Source organism: Ambystoma mexicanum, chromosome 6q, assembly GCF_040938575.1.
Source record: "Ambystoma mexicanum isolate Mex_15411 chromosome 6q, UKY_AmexF1_1, whole genome shotgun sequence".
NCBI classification, from domain to species: domain Eukaryota; kingdom Metazoa; phylum Chordata; class Amphibia; order Caudata; family Ambystomatidae; genus Ambystoma; species Ambystoma mexicanum.
This window is the reverse complement of record NC_090937.1, coordinates 125,455,862-125,475,618: the sequence shown is the minus strand read 5'-3', so window position 1 is coordinate 125,475,618 and position 19,757 is coordinate 125,455,862. Positions and strand designations below refer to the sequence as shown.

General features: G+C 46.1%; 1 protein-coding gene across 1 annotated transcript in view; it reads left to right on the top strand.

The window, feature by feature from the left end:
- The window catches only part of SMARCAD1 (SNF2 related chromatin remodeling ATPase with DExD box 1), a 1,912,998-nt gene that overhangs the window by 1,190,312 nt on the left and 702,929 nt on the right, over positions 1-19,757 (top strand). Inside the window, exons 13-14 of the mRNA XM_069630562.1 lie at positions 18,290-18,349; positions 18,674-18,749. Of these exons, the coding sequence (XP_069486663.1) occupies positions 18,290-18,349; positions 18,674-18,749 (136 nt within the window). The remainder of the gene's footprint in view (positions 1-18,289; positions 18,350-18,673; positions 18,750-19,757) is intronic.

Below are 19,757 nucleotides of genomic sequence, written 5' to 3'. Positions count from 1 at the left end.
GCGATTACACGTAGACATCGTCTCCAACGTTTTCGTATAATGGGGCTTCCCAGAGATCGACCTGTTCGCAATTCTGGAGAACGCTCAATGCCAAGATCACGCCTCCAGAACCCTTCCAAGGGAAGCGGACTCTGGATTACATTGTCAGGGAAATTTGCTTACGCTCTCCCCCGACTCCCCTACTCAACAAAATAGTGCACAAGATGCACCAGGAACCAGTCACAATGATATTGATAGCACCCATGTGGGCCCGCCAACCCTGGTTCGCTCATCTGATGGAGATGTCCCTATCTCCTCCAATGAAACTGCCTTGCCCGTACAACATGTTGCAAGACAAAGGGGAGACACTTCAACCATGCCCGCAAACACTGAATTTAGCGGCCTGGCTCCTGAAGTCGTAGAGTTTGGGCACCTGCAACTCCTTCAGAGATGTATGGACATACTCAGAGAGGCAAGGAAACCTAATGCACAATATTGCTATTCCAGTAAGTGGAAGCGTTTTGTCATCTGGCGCAATTCTAAGAGCATCAACCCCATTGACTGCTCTCCTACCCATATCGTTTTGTACCTGACTCGTTTACTTGACTCGGGCCTGGTTTTTAAATCTCTAAAGGTTCACTTAGCTGCTGCTCTTTCAGCCTACACTACATCACAACAAAAGGTGTTGTGGTGGAAGATACCAGTTATTAAGGCTTTCATGGAGGGAGCAAAGAGAATTCACCCTCCCATTTCTAACTCTAGACTTATGGGGTCTCCGTTCGAGCCCATGCATAAAGCAAGTCTCAAAGATCTCACCTACCAAACTGCCTTTTTAATAGCCATTACTTCCATTAGGAGAGTCAGTGAACTACAAGCGCTCTTAGTTTTAGACCCCTTTTTTACAGTTCAGAGATAAGGTGGTTCTGTGCACTCACCCTTGGTTTGCGCCTAAATTAATTTCAAAGTTCCATGTGAACCAATCCATAGAACTACCAACGTTCTTGGGAGAAAGAAGCCTGCACACACTGAATGTATGCAGAGCAGTCATGTTTTACATGGAAAGAACTCGACCACTAAGAAAACCAAATCCGTTTTTAGTTTCAGTGGCGGCAGGTAGAGAAGGAGACCCTGTCTCCAAATCTACTATCTTTAGGTGGATTGTGAAATGCATCACACTCTGTTAAGCTCTTGCTAAGAGCGAACTGCCCTTCAAGCCTAGAGCACACTCTACTCGAGGCACTGGGGCATCCATAGCATTCATTGTAAATGTCCCTCTCGAGTCCATTTGCAAAGCGGCAACCTGGAGTTCTGTACACACCTTTACAAAACACTATTGCCTAGACACTCATTCTAGGTCTGATTCTCAGGTGGGACAAGCAGTACTAAGACATCTTTTCACTACTGTTCCTTCTCACAACCCACCTGCAACTCCTGGTACTGTTCGCTAATCTATGCACAGCATGTGATTCTAATCAGATTAACAAGCATCAGAAGACATGCATTACTTACTGTAAAATCATTTCTGATGATTGTATCTGCTTAGATTCACATGCGCCCACCTTTCCTCCCCGCTTGGATGGAAGAAACATAGACGTCTTACTACTTTCTCTTTTTTTCTGTACTCACTCACGTTAGTCATAGGCTCCCTCATGGCAGAAACAATACAAAATCGGAGGGGACCTCAACGCGCGAGGTATTTGGGGTACACTACAAGTCACGTAGGGATAGTCTTACAGGCACGCCAATGTCGACGTAAAGATGCAATACTCTGTGTTGACCACTGGATGTCGGACTATATGCACAGCCTGTGAATCTAAGCAGATACAATCATCAGAAATGCTTTTATGGTAAGTAATGCATGTCATATACCCACAACACTTCTGCCCCTAAAATACCTATTTGGGTATATAGGGAAAGCAAAAAATAAAAATGCGTAGACTTTTTAACATGGGGTGGGTAATAGCCAAAAAATGCATTTGACTTAAATAGAAGTCAAAGGAGGCACCGACAATCCAGCATGCTAACAACAAGGAAGAGGGATATGTATGCACAGTTATGGGGTCCGTAACGGGAATACATGAATAAACTACAAAATTAGATGCTGCAACATGTCAACAAATATTGTATTGTAAATGTATTGCATATGTAATACTAGCATGAACCATGTAGTACAAATGTTATGAACAACAAGGAGAAGTGTGCATCGTAGAATGTATGTACAATGACCAGAATCCAAGTGTGATGTGATGGTCTCCCTGTAACCTTCTGCAAACAAGTTAAATAAAGTTTGAAAAAAAAAGTGCACGTGGGTCCCCTGTGTGCAACTACAGGCTTTCTTCTTTTTGTTTTTCCAAATAGTGTCTCCACAGGCCTGGTGACCATACCCATATGCACCTGAAACATAAGAAACCGTTATAATACACCATTCAAAAGAAGGACAAGTTAGTGCTCCTCCTGCCCCCCTATTATCTAAATACTGTTATATTAATTTGTCCAGGTTATGAAGAAATACAAGCATACTGCAAGAAATGCCAGAGTAAACAGGTGGCAATATGCTTTGAGATTTAGCTTGAATTTGCTGCCCATGGGGGAAGTGTTGGAGCTTGGAATAAAATTCACCGTATTTTGAGAAACCTGAAGACCATGTCAAAAATTGGTTGTACAGAAACGTAGCCATCTTTATCTAGAATATAATTAATTGGAATCACTAATATTATTTATATTTCATAGTGTTGCGATTAATACAAGGTTTTGTATGGGATAATGTCCTTTGGCCACAATAATTTTTTGGAAGGCAAATTTTGCGGATAATTGCAATTTCTAACTTTTTGAATATTGTTGAAAGCACATATTTTACTAATAGAAATGAGTAATGAAATTGAGTAGGGTGAAACATGTAAATAAATGCTTGTTGCTATGATTGTATTTGTAATTATATATATTTATTTTGAACATTTTTATTAACTCTTCAACAACCAATACAAACAAACTTACAGTGCAAGAATGAACAATAATCAAATACACCGTGCTGCATCCAGGTCCACTGCTTCTCCCGTTCCCACCCCCACACCAAGCCTACTCCCTTTCTTCCCCGCTACTGCATCCTGCATTTGGGGTTCCTCACCCATGATACTCGTTGAATCCTGATCGCTAGGGTCTTCATTCGTGAACCCAAATAGTTCAGCTATTAATTGCCTCCAGCCTAATAATGTTCCCGCCTCTTCATCCCCCGACCTTCACACGCTTCCTGCCACACCGCAGTCTCTGCCTCTGCCCATTGTTGTAGATCTTTCCACCACATCTACAGTCTAGGTTTATAACATGCCTTCCACCCCATAGCAATTCTTCTCTTTGCAAGAACATACGCCGGATCTTTCAACTTGCTTACATGCTGAGGCTTGCGTGGCCTGGGGAACCCATCTGTTAGGCAAGCCCATGCTGTATCCACCCCCATTTTGATTCCTTTGTCATCCATCTTTTGTGCTATTTCCCCCCCAAAATTTCTCTATTATTGGACATGACTAGAACATGGGGGCCATTCCTGCATTTTCTTCGTTACATTTGGGGCATGATTGACGTCCTGCATTTTTTAATTTGGCTATTCTCTGGGGTGTCATATACGCCCTGTGAGTTATATATAATTCTATCTGTTGTAATCTGGCGTTTCTTGAAACTTTTTTGTGATACCCTTGAGCTCGCTCCCACATCCCATCACTCATCGGGGCCCCCACCTCTTCTTCCCAGTCCTGCCTGAGTTGGGTCCCCTCTTTCCCCACTTTGGTCATTATCATCTCATACAATCTAGATGTTTCATGCCCTCTTTCTGCTATATCATATATCATGTCTATGGTGGTGTCCGGTTCCTCTGCCAGCACTACTTCTGACCAGGTCTCTTTAATTCGCCGCACCACCCTGTGATACGCTATATACTGTCCCGCATGCAACCCTGTATCTTCCAGCAGCCCCTCAAAATCCTGTATATTCCCCTCCGGCCACACATCTCCCATTGTGGATATTCCTACCGGTTCCCAGTACTTCCTAGTCATTAGTCTCAGTTGTCTTTCTTCCCCGGCCACAGCGACCAATGGGATCTGCGAGGAGCATGGGGTTGGGTTCCCCATTACCTGACGGGCCTTCCGCCAGATCTCCCACCCAAGCCTCATCATCCTCGGGCGTCTTCCCATTTCTGACTTGGGCAACCATATCGCCTCTCTTAAAAAGAATGGGCGCTATCTATTTGGAACAGTCTGGATTCTGAGGTTGGCTCATCAGAGAGCCATTTAGCTACATATTGTAGTTGGCTCGCTATGTAGTAAGATTCAAAGTTTGGTAGTTTTATGCCCCCTTTCTCATATGGGTTTTGTAACTTCCATACGGCCACTCTGTTCCTCGTCCCATGCCATAGGAATTCACTACATATGCTGTCTAACCTAGCAAAGAACCCTCTAGGTATCGGGTATGGAATATTCGTAAAGCAGTGCAACAGCCTGGGCAATACTACCATTTTAAGCATTGCCCCCCCGTCCCATCATTGCCAAGGGGAGCTTTGCCCAAAACTTCATACTATTCTCTATTTTCTTAACTGCTACCTCCGTATTATGTTTATGTTCTACTTCTACCGTATGGTATACATTTATTCCGAGATATCTAAAAGTATTTACCTCCCATGGTATCTGCAGGGTCGGCAGCCGCACTGACGGGATCCCCCTGTACCCGCCCAGTGGAAACATACAGGACTTTCCAGGGTTCACAGCTATGCCAGAGAGCCTCGCAAATCGATCCATCACCTCTAATATGTATTGGAGGTTCTCCTCCGGATAGCGTAGGTACAACAACATATCAGCGTACAGGGAGATTACATGCGGTTCCTCACCCATGTTAATGCCTATTACATCGTACTGCTGCCTCAGATATATTGCCTGGGGCTCTAGGGCCAGAATATACATCATGGGGGACCATGTGCATCCCTGCCTAGTGCCTCTTCTTAATTGCCACCTCTCAGATATTACAGCTCCCATCTTGATCCTGGCCAATGGTGCACTATATAATAGCTTAGCCCATTGAAGGTATCCCGGTCCTATTCCATAGTTGACCAGGGCCACAATCAGCCAGTGCCATCTAACCGAGTCAAATGCCTTTATCGCATCCAGCGATATAATCGCCATCTCATCTGCATCTTCTTCTGTATGTTCGATGACTCGGTGAAGACGCCTGAGGTGGTGCGATATGTTCCTATTGGGGACATAGCCTGTGTGGTCAGGGTATATTAGCTTGTTAATTACCCTCTTCAGTCTATTTGCCAAGACTGCCGTTAATATTTTGCTGTCTTGATTTAGCATTGACAGGGGCCTGTACGAGCCACAGTCACCTGCAGACTTATTATGTTTGGGAAGTGGTATTATAACCGCTTCTCGCAGGGACTCCGGAAGTTTCCCTATCTCGTATGCTTCGTTCAGCATCTCTAAGAGCGGGGGGGGGGGAGGAGTACCTCTTTTCTGTATATTTTGTAAAATTCGCTTGGGAGCCTGTCAGTCCCCGGGGTCTTACTAGTGGGTAATTGCCTCACTACCGCCTCCAGTTCCTCCCAGGTGATCGGTGCATCCAGCTCCTCCCTCCTCCCTCTCTTCTGCGCTAATCCGTGGCAATACAATATCTTCTAGCTTTGCCCCTATTTCTTGGCTGTTGCTCCCATCTTGGTCGTCCTATAGGAGCCTATAATAATCTACAAATTCCTGATTAACCTCCTCCTGAGTGTCTGCTATGCTCCCATCATTCTTCACTATCGTTCTGATTGTGGGTCTGGGGGTCTCATTTTTACATAGCCATGCCAGTACTCCCTGGTTTATCCCCTCCTGCGTGCTGTCTCTCTATATACTTTTTATAATTAAGGTTACACAATCTTTCCCAGCATCCCGCACAGTACGCCGCCCCCACAACAGTCCCCCTCCACTTCTTCCGCACAGTTTCCAGCTTTTCCCCTGTTAGGTGGGTCTCTTGTAACAAGGCTATGTAAATGTTCTGCCTGCGCAGATACATCATCACCTTATTTCTTTTCAGATAAATGTTGAGTCCCCCAAAGTTCCAGCTAACTACTTTAAGGTCTCCTATGTCTTATATCTCTTTCCCTGGTGTAGGCTCGCACCTCAACTATTTCCCAAACTTCCCCTCCCTCCCAACTCTCCCCAACTACAAACACTTCAACATCCCCAACTCCAACTCTCCCCCTCCTCCCCTACCCCAAATTCCACTACACTGCCGTCCTCGCTTAACCCCCCCCCCCACACAACTGTTGCCCAGCTCCGTCCTTGGATCTCAGGCACCCTTGCATCTAGCCCCTTTCTGCCAAAAGCTGTACTTACAGCTCAACAGGGTATTACCACCCTAGTGGTGATCTAACTATTCTACTACTTGGGGGTAAGCCTTCTTCAACATGTGGCTCCAACTATATGTATCAGTCTAAGCACCTTCTTCGCTACCCGTTCTGCATTTCACTGTTTACATTCAAGTCCAACTTGTCCAAATGTCATTCGTTTTCGCATTTCTCCACGCTGTTCAATTTCCCAGTTCTATCGCTCTTATGCTGGCAACCTCCTCCCCCCGCCACCATACACGGCATTATGATCACTTATCGTGTTCCTGCTGGGCCCGCTCCTCGGTCTGGACAGCCATTTGCATCCAGCCACTTTTCGGCCTCCTCCGGGGTGTCGAAAAACAGCACTTTATTATTGTGGGAAATGTTCAGCTTTGCAGGATACAGGAGCATATATTTCAGCTGTGCGTAGTCTCCTCTTGACCGCCACATAGCTGTATCACTGTCTTTGCACCTGCATGGTGTAATCCGGATATGCTGTGATGGTAGCGGTTCCCCTCTTTATCGTCCCTCTTTTCCGGAAGAATTCCAATATCTTCTCTGTTTAAGTATGTGGACCTCCTAAGCGTTGTTCACTCCAGTGTCTTTGTTGATCTTCACCACACTTTCAAGCCGCTCGTTCTCTCCGCCAGCACCCTCATGTCCTGTTTCAACAAGTTAACCTCAATTCCCGCTGCGTCTATTTTATTCTCCAGTGCAGTTCTCATGTCTGCCATCGTTATCCCCCACGAGAATTTCAATTCTGTTATGGCCGTTAGAATGGCACTATCCCCTCGAGGGGTGCCTGTCTCTATGGGTGCACTCGCTGCACCTTGCACTGGGGTGTAGGGGCGCTTTGTTGTGCCTTTGCAAAGATGTCCATCGTGGGCTGTTTGCCCTTGGCTTTTCCACCCTTCACCGACATTGCTCCACTCTGGTCATACCCTGGGGTCTGTTCGCGTCAGGACTGACTGCTGCGGCTTATCATGCCCGTGATATACGTTCCAATGCACCCCAGTGGTAATCACTCCAAGTCATGTCTGAGCACTTTGTTTACTACAGCGCTTGTCTTACACTCTGGCCTTTGCTCAGGACTTACGTTGTATCATCATTCCCCCCCCGGCTCCCCTGTTGCTCCTCGAATTCAATTGCATTCAGCTCCCTGATTGAGATGATCCAATGTCCAGTATATATGTCAAAGGGTCGCTGTGCCTGTTCATTCCACTGAGCACATCATCCTGGGGAAGGGGCCCTGCACCACGCTATTCATCCTACCTGACAGTCACAGCAGAGGGGGTGGGGGGCCCACCGCCGGCTGCATGCCCTCAACAGTTTACCCTCTACTCCCTGCTCGCGGGCTTATCACTCAGCCTGTGTAGTTGCAGGCTGCCCTTGTTCTCACTCACCACAGCTTATACACGCTGCAACAAGCTGTATGTCCTCGTCACCCCTCGCTCTTCACAATCGGGTGTAACCACCTTCTGTTACTGCCTGCGCGGGGTCCCTTATGGCCTCTGTCCCAAGCTCCACACACCAGGTGTGCAGGCGGGCGTCCTCGCCGTCGGCTCCGCACCTCATGCGCTCACGCGCGCCTCCGTTCCTATTGCAGGTGGCCACATCTCATTTCTTCCTGTTCGCCGGCGCTGCAACCATAGTTCGCCTTGGTCACGCGCGGCTGCCCTTCGCGTCCCTTTGTCTCCGGCTGCCTGCTCTCACCTCCGGGCACAGCTTTTACCGTCTTCCTTCTTTTTCCGACCCATTCAGGAAAGCTCACAGCAGCGCACCTCTTCTTCCAGTTGTTGGCGTGTCGTGCTCTAATCAGCGGCCCGCTCCGCTTTCTCTTCCTATGTCCTCTCAGGTCCCTTGTCCCGATCACGCCGCCATTTTGCCTTTTTTGTAGTTGCCGCTTACGATCCCTGCAACAATGTTTCAAATCTGGCTTTCTCCTGAATCAATCTGCTTGCGGATGCTCGCATGCAGTTCCAGGCGCCTTCGTACACTTCCAGTGGTATTTTAACATCAAAAACTGCTGCTGGGCAGCTCGTGCTTCAAAGGATTAGTTGCCGGATTACAGAGCACAGTGAAGATGCAGCCTACTCCATGGCTGCCAAGCCAGGCCCCTGTTTGTAATTATATTTGTTTATAAATCGAATTTTTGTATGGGGTCATAAGCAAGAAGTTTGATGTACACCAAATTGCTTAAATAAAAATAAAAATTGGAGGACATATGGGAGGATGGTCTAGTTGCAAAGTAGTGCTTTTTCTCTGTCCCAGCAAGAAGATACTGAGGGGAGAAGTATAAAGCACCTGTCAATGCCCCCCAAATGTCTCAGCTCAGAATGCATTAGCAGTTGCAAGAAATTGGTCAGCAAATTGGTTGTCCCTTGCTCACTTTCACCAGAAAAAGAAGGGAAGTAACTAGATGCATTTGGAAAAATAATTCACTTCCACCGCCATGTCTGATAAGGTTGTTACTTTGCTGGCAGTTCTTCCAAAGTTTGACTGTGAAATGTGGTTGAAATTAGCACATGTCCTGGTGTTTTAACTGGAGGACATAATGGGCAAAGCAAGGAGAGGAGCCTTCGGCATGAGGGGAGGCGGCAGCAATCCGTGCCATATCTGTGGCAGTGGACATAGTAGACACAGGATTCCAACAGCTAGAAAACTGACCAGTTCTGTAGAGATTTGGATAGCTGAAAGCCACAAATTTCAGGCCAGGTCAAGGCGATCAACATAACATTTGATTGATATTTTTGGAAAGATGTTAAGGACGCTTTTTGTGGCTTTTAAGACACACATGCATCCAGCCTGTTCTTTGGCCTTGTTCTAGCAAACAGGAGCCTATCTTCGCTTCAAGCAGAAGGTACTCTGGATACTTCTCTCACTTCCATTCTCCCAGAGGATAAACTTATTCCAGGGGCCATCAACATAAGTCTAGTCCACTTACATACTGTGGAAATCGTTGGAGTAGAGGCTCCTCTGAATCTAAGGGGCAGGCATCAAAGCATCCGTGAGTTTTCCTTCCTCACACTTGGTGTGCAGGCAAAGGTACCTGTTGCTTTAGATTCAGCAATCGCAAAACATACATTTGGGTGCTTATGCTGCTACACCAGGCAACACTAGAAATCCTGTAAAAACTACAGCTAACAGAATGATTGTACAAGAAAGTGAGTCTTGCCGTTCTCGAAGATGACATCCTGACACTGTTGCGCAAGGGAGTATAAGCATCTCTGCCTCACTCCCAAAGAAATCAAGTTGTATAATCAAGATAATTCCTAGTCCAGAAAAAAGTCAGGAGTCTGGGCCCATTTTTATTCTAGGTTTTCTGATAACATTTCCCACAGATCAGTCCTTTGAAATGCTAACTTTACAGACTATTTTCTTGCAGCTACAAAGTGCCAATTTTCTCACCTCGTATGTTCTGGAACATGCCTTTTTCTCACATCCCAATTCACTGCAAGCACCGAGCACTCCTCTAGTTAATGCTAAACTGTCATCACCACCAACTCAAATTGCTATCTTTGGGCTCAAGTTTGACCTAAAGGCTTTTCACTAATTGCCTTGACTCCCCCTACCCGCCCATCTAAGAAGACTAAGCCATCCTGTTATCCTTGACTAGCCAATTTGCTTTTTTGGGCCCCAAGCAGAAAGCCGGGTCAGTGTTCAAGGAAAGTGACCAAGGAAGCTTTGCAATCCTATATATATATTTTTTAAAGCACAGACCTAGCTCGAGACCAGAAGACCCCTGTATAGTGTCTGGCTAGCCAGCATTTGGACGATCATCTTTTAACAGCGCAGTACTGTAAGGTCTGTGCGTCGTTATGTGCGTCCATTGTAATCAGTCCTTAGTCAGGTGTTGTTCAAAGACCCATCTATTTATATTTATTTCAGAATAGGGTGCCATTTCGAACTGAAATGAATTGCAAAGTAGGCTGCAGCAGAGAGCAGAGGCAGTCCTAGGGTAAGGTGCCTTTACCTAAGAACATTGTTGGATTCAATCACGTGTACTGGGTGTTGAAGTGGTAAGTATAGGAACATAAACCAGGGACGGGGATGGAAGGACATTAAAAAATGTGAACAATGAAAGCCGAAAACCATTATTTATGTGTTTACAAAATGTACATCCCGTGGGAACCTTCCTGCAGATCTCGGGCCATAGGGATTGCGTTTGTGTGCACTGCTAAACACAACTACCATAAAAGCAAAAGTCAGACTAAAGAATGCAAGCAATGCTTTTCAAGACATTTCTGTTGAGAGAAAAAAGATGACCTTGTTCTCCAGCATGTGGTCTGGCATTGATTCACATGCTCATGAATATTCCCCGTCGTCAGGCTTGAAATCCTTGGTAAAAGAAAAAACGGTTTCAGTTTAGTTTCTAAGCTGTCTTACTCTTACGTCCCGTCCCCTTTCCTCCATACTGTATGGGCGTCCCTCGATAGGACGGGAGACGGAACCTTTTTCACCAGAAAAAAACCTTCTTCCCCTTTAAATTTAGAGGCGCGCTGCCCTGGGAGCATGGGCTCCCCTGACTCCGCCCACCGGCGCAACTCCCCAGTTCTCTTTTCCACGTCGATAGGAAATGACCGCTTTCACCAGCGCTCCTGAGTTAGGCCTCCGGCCTTGCAATTCCAAACGCTCTTCCCCGAAGAAGTGTTTTATTTTTGTCGTTGTCTTGTCTTTATTCAGATACCTCTGTCCTCTGGCGACCACGCTCCTCCCCAACAGCGCCTCAACACCAAGTTTAGGCAGCTGGAGGGGGCCCCTCTTGTCGGCACTCTCACAGCCACACTCCTCAGCCACTTCCGGTGCAGCACCAGGCACGCTTCAGAATAGGGCTGGCGGAGGCCGAAATTAGTTGTGCAGGACATAATGGAGTCCACTGTGGCGCACATTGACACCTCAGGCCGTGCCATTTGCACCTCTACTGGCAGATGACTGCTGGGCTACGGGCTATCAAATTCAACCCGTACGCCTAGGAACACATACTGGACCTTCCCTTTGAGGGGTAGGGGGGGGGGGGGGATGACCTGTTCCGTTCCACTACGGATTAGGAACTTGATAAGAGGAGGAACAGTCCCCTGACTGCTGAATCCTTACCCATCCTCACTAAGGCATATAGCCAGACGCTGGGGCACAAGGTTAGCGGACCCTTGAATCCTCCCTGCAGTGTCCTCGGGCTACCGCCTACTGATCCCTCCTTCGCCTCTCTACTACCCTCCTCTCCCACAGATTGGGACAATAACTCTGTGGGCGGACATTCGCTTGCACGAAGACAAGCAGGCAGTGGAAGAAGTCCCAGCCTGGTCTGGGCTCCTATTCACTGATTTTCACCATACATTAGTTACCCCATCACGTATTGCGGAGACATTCTGCACGGGAGTCTGGATGTGCTCCCTGGATCTGAAGGATGCTTACCTTCACATACCGATCTGCAGCACCATCGGTCCTTTCGTAAGGTCAGGATCATGGGCTTCCATTTCCTATACAAAGTTTTACCCTTTGGCCTCAATTCGGACCCCAGGGTCTGTACAGGTTGGATGAATGCGTGGCAGCCCTACTTGGGACCCAGGGTCACCACGCCTATCCATGCCAGTCCACCCCACACCGCCTCTGCCCTTATGCTTCCACTACACGAGTTGGGATTTTCTATCAATCTCAAGAAGTCATATCTGGAGCCCAGGCAGACTCGAACGTTCCCGGGCCTCATCTGGGATACGAACTTAGAGATCATGTTCCCCTCAAACGTCAAGATCACAGCCATCGGAGGCCCATGGGGCGTTTTCTTAGCAGAGCAGTGACCTCTGCTTGGTGGTACCAACGCCTAAATTGTAGTTGCACTGCACAGCCTGCTGGAGTCAGGAGAAGGGTTCCCAGGCGGAGCCGGTCAGCATTCCGCCACATTTGTCACAACCTAGTCTGGTAGAGCATGGACAGCAACTTACAGATAGGCAGGCCCTTTCATCAGCTAGCTCCGCAGGTTACCACCACCATGGACTCATTCCTAGCCGGATGGGATGCTACCCTGGACAGCCAGTGTCCACGGAGAGGGTTCGGTCACGAGCAGGCGGCCCACATCAACTGGCCATCTCTACTCACCCTCAAAGCCTATCTGGCGGCTGTCGGGAGTGTACCGAAACTAGGAGGAGGAAGTTTTTTCTCATCCGCCAATCTTTTGGTTAAAAGACATTTGGCACGGCCTCACCAGGCTGTACCCGCCCAACAAGAGGCCACATAGTGTTGGGTGCCTGGGCGTATAAACCCTTAGGGCCAATGGCAACTGCGGACATCAGGCTAGCAACCATTAGGACAGCACTCTTGGTGGGTCTTATGTCTGCATGCTGTGTCGTGAAATGCAAGCTTGGATGGCATCTGAGCCATACACTACCTTACACGGGGACAGGGTGGTCCTCAGAACGCTTCAGCGTACTTACCTGAGGTAGTCTCTGCGTTCCATCTAAAAGAGGAGATAGTATCCCTACTTTCTTCGCAGACCCTAAGGACCATGCCTCTAAATTTAAAGGGGAAGAAGGTTTTTTCTGGTGAAAAGGGTTCCGTCTCCTGCCCCTAGCGAGGGATGCCCATGCACTATGGAGGAAAGGGGACTATGGACTAGGAGTACGTTGGTCACTACGGTGAGTAATTATTATTTTTAAATTATCTTTTTCCTTCATACAAGTAGATGGTGAGTTGGATTCATGGAATAAAGAATGGCCAGAGGGCAGGGTTCCAGGGCTCTCCCACGCTTTTGGCAGTCCAGAGTCTGTAAAAGAAATGTAGATTTGTTTAGTTAGAATTTGATGAAAGCACACATATCCGCTACTTCACCAGTACCACCTGAAACCAGACATTGGAACAGAGTCCTCTTAGTTCCTTCAGTGCACCATAGTCAACATATTGGGTAGCATTCTGCTCTGTTTTCATCATGGCTGTACGTCTTCAGCAATTTGGTGCTTTGCTTTCAGGCCATTTTCCCAGGTACCACGGCTGTGACTTGGCTGCCTTCTTCCATTGGCATTTGTTGCATTCCTGTTGACGGTTTTGTGTCTCGCTCGCCAGAAACTTGTAAAGTTTACTTACTTTTTGCCTGTAACTCGGAGTTGCTGGTGGCCTCTTTCCATCTATCTTATGTATAAGAGAGGTCAGTCTAAATTGTTCGGGCCTCCAGACATTAAGGCAGTCTTCCTAAATCCTCCACAGAGTACTTGTGGAAGAAATTCTAACAGTTGGGAATGTAGAAAACCCCTCCCTTCCCCACTGTTAATCGGGGAATCTCTTCATAACTGCTGTTGGAAATTCTGAGATTTCTGGACCATATAGCTATAAAGGCGGTCTCTGCAGTATGTACACATGAGCAGGGTGTTTACTCTTGGTACTTTACGCACACATCTTTTGCCCCTTCCAGTTCAAATGGTTTATTCCAGAACTACTCACGAGTATCTTCATACCTCCTAATACACACTCTGTCGGTTCATTGGTACTTTCGATGCCACATGCAGAGCAGCAGTTTGGAGTTCTGTACATACATTTACCAAACGCTTGTGTAGAGAGATACAAACTAGAACAGTTTCTCGTGTGGGCTTTAAAACATTTATTTACCACTGTTAATTCAGCTCACCTACCACCTCCAGGCACTGTTTGCTAGTTTGTGCTCTAATCAAGCCTTGGGTTCTGCAGAGTGCCTACTAATTTTTCCTTTTGCTACCACACGCGGGTGTCTTATAAGAAAAAAGATGATTTCAATATAGGGAGCATCACATTATCAAACGTAGTGTAGTGATATTATGGCAGCACTATCCATGTTGGTACCCTTTTACTATAGAATTATAACTTGTAATACTCTGCACCAACCACTGCACCATGGTTGGTGTTTTTGTTTCCCCCAGTGGTTTGTTAAAGTGCAGTACTTGCATTATTTCCAGAGCAAACATTTCTCACACCTTAAACAATTAAAGGCAGAAAAGAATAAATCAGAGCGTTGACTTGGAGACTGATTGTGGAATAGAATGAAAGAAACGTCATAGGCTCCTTTTCACTTCGCAGTAAATAACTTAGACAATAACATTATTCTGGCAAATTAAGATTCAAAATAGTCTGATGCTGTGGATCCAAATGCATGCTCTAATAATTCAGAAAATTAAAATCTGATTACCAACATTCCATCTATAACCAGTATTATTTCAAAAATGTTGAACACCCAACTAACCCAATATTGTGAAGAGAAATTACTACAAGAAAGCCAATCCTAGTCCCCCCCCCCCCTAATTGAAGCATGGAGACCACCCACATTTATTTGAGTTAAATAATTAAATAACTTCATAAGAAAGCCTCTCTGGCCATTGTACCTCTTAAGCGATCATCAGCCTATCAATACAGCCAATCGGCAACTATCTAGTTTGAATTACAGTATTAGATTGGCATTCAATGTACAGCCCTAAATTGGCTATACACGTACCCAAAAGACGGCACAATTTATGTATAAATCAGGGATTCAAAATCCATAAAAATTGACCTTGCCTTGCCTGATACCAGGTTATATAATCTTACATTGGGAAGTGTTTGTAGGCCCCAAAACCTACGTAGACGACGAGCAAATGCTCCTTAACGTCAACCCAGATAAAAAGTGCAAACCCACGCTACACAGTATGTCTCAAAAGTAATCTTCATTAGGATAATTGATAACGTCTGCCTAAATGGAACAAAACCAGATAATGGTCATGTACCCAAACTTGCAACACTGCCTTTCAAGTGGACCACTCTGACCGGCTTTCCTTCACTCTCAGTTGATCAACCCAACCGCCCTTGAATTCTATTTCATATTTCATGAACTCGCCTCTAAACTCCAATTTCACTTTATTTACAGAAATTCCACTTGGAGCTATGCACCATGTAGAAAATCATACTCCACCTGGAAATACCCCAGAAATTTGAAATGGCCAGGGACCATTTCCTGTTTAGGCTGGGCAACTGCAACTTATAAGTAAATCTCTGAACAAATGTCTTTTGCATCACTCGGCAACATCATCCTCACATTGAAAACATTACACTGTCTATCCACCGATCAAAGAACCCCACTCATTCATCAGATTCTGGAACAAAGTGCCCTTCTCCCCCCCCCCTTTGAAGCATTTACAAGAACGTCATAGTAAGAAAACTAATTTCGATGAGTTACGACTTGCGTACCTCCTACTTCAAAGCACTTCGACACAGAGGAATGACCCTGCCAGTAGCAGGCTCCAAATGCTAGATCTAACTCCTTGATAAACTACAATGTAGCCCTGACATGGCTTGACCAGGTCAAACTAAAATGTAGCCCTGACCAGGCTTGGCACTGTATGGAGCAAGAGGGATATGAACCTCTCCCAACCAAACACGTGCCAAAGCATGTGCTACCCCACGTGTTGGATGAGGCAGTTTTGGGGGAGGGGGCTGTCAGCTTCTCATTCTCCCAGTACCTCCTCCCTCCTTGAATGTAAAGACCGGTACTACTTTAGTTCACCCTGTGCTATGCATCCTCCATTCTGGCCGGAATTGTCTTTTTAACGAACTACCCGGAACAGAGGACATTGCCATACCAAATAAGACCAGGGGGCCGCATAAGAAAACATACGACTTCCAGGCAGACTTGCAACCTGGTGCCTGTTAGCGAATGGAAAACATACTTGCTGCTGCCTGAAGCCAGCGGGGCGCATTCCCAACATCCAGCGGGGGAACCTCACAAAGACTGTTAAAATAGCTGCAGACAGAAAGAGGGCAGGCCTAATAGGGGTATTTGCACCTTTTCAGTGCAGCAACCCTGGGTGAAAAGACAGCCATAGAGTCGACCCTAGAGTCGGGTGGAGCGCAGAGTAAATTTGGTGAGTAAAAAACCAAGACGACCTGGGTATGAAATACCCATGGGAACTACAATGTGTAGGGTATTCAGATGAGTAGGGAGGTTGATCGAGAGACCAGATGGAAGGTGAAGTGGAGCGCTGAAGAGTTTGTGGAGAAGTTGGATATGAGTCTCAGAGAGAGAGAGAGAGAGAGAGACCGAGAGAGAGAGAGAGAGACCGAGAGAGAGAGACTGAGACCGACCCTGGACAGTGTGAAGCTCTGATTGTGAGACTGTATGTGAAAGTGGGTGGTAATTGGAGTGGGGATGTAAGAGGGAGGCGGAGAGAGTGTAGAGGGAGAAAGAGAGCAAGAGTAGTGATCGTTGGAGAGAGAGCAGTACAGTGTTAGATGGGAGAGAGAGTGGTAGAAAAGAGGGAGGAGTTGTAGAGGGGAAGGTAGGGTGCTGTAGATAGTGGCCGATGGAGGAAGGTGGGCATAGAGATGGGAGGGAGAGGAGTATGAGGCGATTGGAGGGACATAGGAGGAGAAAAGTGGGAAGTGAGAGTAGAGGTGGGATAGTAAGGAAAGATAAGAACAGTAGGGTGAAAGTGAATGGGAGAGTGTTTGGATAAAAAGGCACTGTATTGAATCCTGAAGAACATTACTGTGAGAACACTAGGATAAGGTATCCTTAGAAAATTGAATAAGATATAAAAGGGCTTGAGCCCCTTCCCCATTAGAGATAATACCTTAGACAGTAGGGTTTAAGAATCTCTAGTACTCATCCTAACACTCTGTGATATGCAAGCCTGGGCTAGGGTGGAGAGAGCACAGAAAGATATGACTACCAGTAGGACCAGCTCTTTAAGTGCATTGCCCTACAGTCTCACACCCTGCATAACCCAGGCATAAAGACTTGTAAATAAACTCTTGAACAATCTGTTTGACTTCTGAATTTCTTAAGGTCGTCTGTGACACCAACCATCAGAGGTTTAAAAGGTAACCTGAAAGTATGGTTGTTTAAACCAGCTATTCAATGCAAAATGCGTCCTAAGCAAACATTACCTTTGCCCAAGTCCCTAGATGCGAACAAATCCAGATGAACGTCGTCACAGGAGCTCACGTATAATGTACCCTAACCCACATAAGAGCCTGCTTGTTCACATAACTGCTGGCATAAGCGCTTAACCTTAAACAACTATAAACTCTCTGTCTGGATACTACTGTGGACAATTATTGATCTGGAATCTCTCAATTAAATCCTGTCGCTGATTAAATTGAATTGTTCAACCCTTGTTGGTTCCCTTGACACCTTCCCCATCCCAAGCCCACCGGGTGATGAAAATGTAACCACATTTTTTCACCTTTTCCTATGTATGCCTCTCCATCTTGCATCTGTTTTCCCCTCAATGCCCCTGCTGCGCTTCAAAGCTATTGCCGTTGTTGAGTGCTTTACAAAGCTAAAGAATAGAATAAATGTTAATCAAACATGCACTATTTCTCACAAAGATGAGGGGGTTCTGACAATGCACCCGTCTTTAATAAAAGATGTGAAACTTACATGTCAAACAGAGTAGATATGTCTGCTTTCCTTTTTAACTAATCTACCTTTAGAAGGGAAAAGATAACTGCAATATCTGGATGTCTAAAAAGCTGTAAAGGTCTTCTTGGTTCATACTAAGTATGCCATAACTTCAAAGTGGTGGTTCATGGGAGGTCATTCTACAGGAATGACACTGGAATGATACATTGGCTTGTTCGAAAGAGGTTTATATCCTTGTATCTGACACAATCTACCAAATGCAACCTTAAGCTGTTGGGGCAAATGCGGTGTAGGTGGCAATGTCATGGTATGGTTCTGTGGAGGTGGAGGTGATCTGCAGGGCAATGTCATGGGCTTAACCACAGGCGTTTCCTTCTCATTAAACACAGATTACCAGTGTCCTCTATAATGCTCACTTGGGCCAAGCCTTGCCTAAAAATACTTAAGCAAAATTGGGAGTGGTTGCTTGGGTCTGTCTTAATTGCATTTGTACAATATGTCTCAGGGTTCAATAGCACCCCCCTAACTATATGTTCTGTGTTTCTGTGCTTATGCATTATTTTGTTGGAATTGGTCTTTGGTATGATTTGTTCTTTCTTTCATAGATAACTGGATTAGAGAGTTTAATCAGTGGTGTCCTGAGCTTAAAGTTATACTCTATTACGGTAAGCCAGCACAAGGTTTTCTTTTTGTCATGGGCATTAGTAAATTGACTTGCATGAGGGTGGGGCCTTTATTAACATATCATGTGAATTATAGCATTGGTTACAAGGTTTGTTTAAAACCTCTCCAATACATAGTTAAACAAGCGTATTAAATATGGCAAGCCTTTGGTGGTGTAACCCAGTAATCCAAATAAATGGTCCTCAGTGTGGTATATGGCATGAGACTTGGGGGTTGGAGGGAGAACTTATCAGGAATAATCACACATTGAACTTCTTCCTATTAACAATCTAAAGGTTGATCTAACACCTTTCATCTCTGAATAGGATCCCAAGAAGATCGCAAGTACCTTCGTTACGACATACTTAGCAACAAGTTGGAATTTAATATTGTGGTGACTACGTAAGTGCTACAATTTTTTTCTGCACACATTCTGAGACTGTGGTGATGCGCATCTGTTTTTTTGCTCACGTTTCATGTCCTTTACATTATGCCAAGTCTTGTCCTTTAGAGGAAAAAGCACTGTATTCTAGGAGTTGCTCAAAACTTTTGCAAAATTGTAATTTTAGATGAAACTGCATAAAACTTTCCAAACCAATACATATCAAGAATGTTTAGTTTTAGACCGGGTAGCTTAAAGTTATAGGGGTTGCGGGAGGAGGGGAGTGAGGGGATCCCAAAAGTTATAGTTCCCATAGGGATTTTTTTGTTCTCGTAGCACAAAAAGCACAGGGTGGATTTACACCAAACTTTGATTACTGTTTGAATTGCTTTCTAGGCCCACTTGAAATCTTCGCTTGGTTTCCATGGTTTCTGTCGAAATCATCATATTTTGTGACTTCAAAAGTGGGCCACGAAGGAGATGTTGGAGTCGCGCCCTACGACGAGGGCGACAACGAGGAGCTTGAGGACGACTAGGGCCGTAGCCCTGCTCCTACGTCCCTGCTGGCTATACCTGCTCCTCGGCGAGAAACCTTTCCACTGATATTCTCTCTACCCTTCATACGTTATCAGAGATACAGAGGAGGATGCTGGCAACGTCGCCACCCCTCCGCCCTCCCCCCCTCGCGGCGCTGATGCTGCCCGCCCCGCAGACGTCTGGGGGAACTGCCAGCAAAGAGGAAGAGGCACCTGCTGCCTCCTTCTCCGCCACCCCGCGCAGGTGAGACCGGGTTGGAGACAGGGTCGGACACAGCGATGGCGTTGGGCACAGATGACTATGGCGGGATGGGGGACCTCCTGTTGCCACCGCCCAGATCATCCCTGCTGGACGAGATAGGATCGTTCCATGCGATGATCTCCAGAGCATCAGAGCTTTTCCAGCTCACGCCGGAGGAGAAGGAGGAGGGCTTCTTATACCAGCGCCATGAGGCGAAGAGGAAGACCATTCTTTCAGTCCCACTCCCGGAT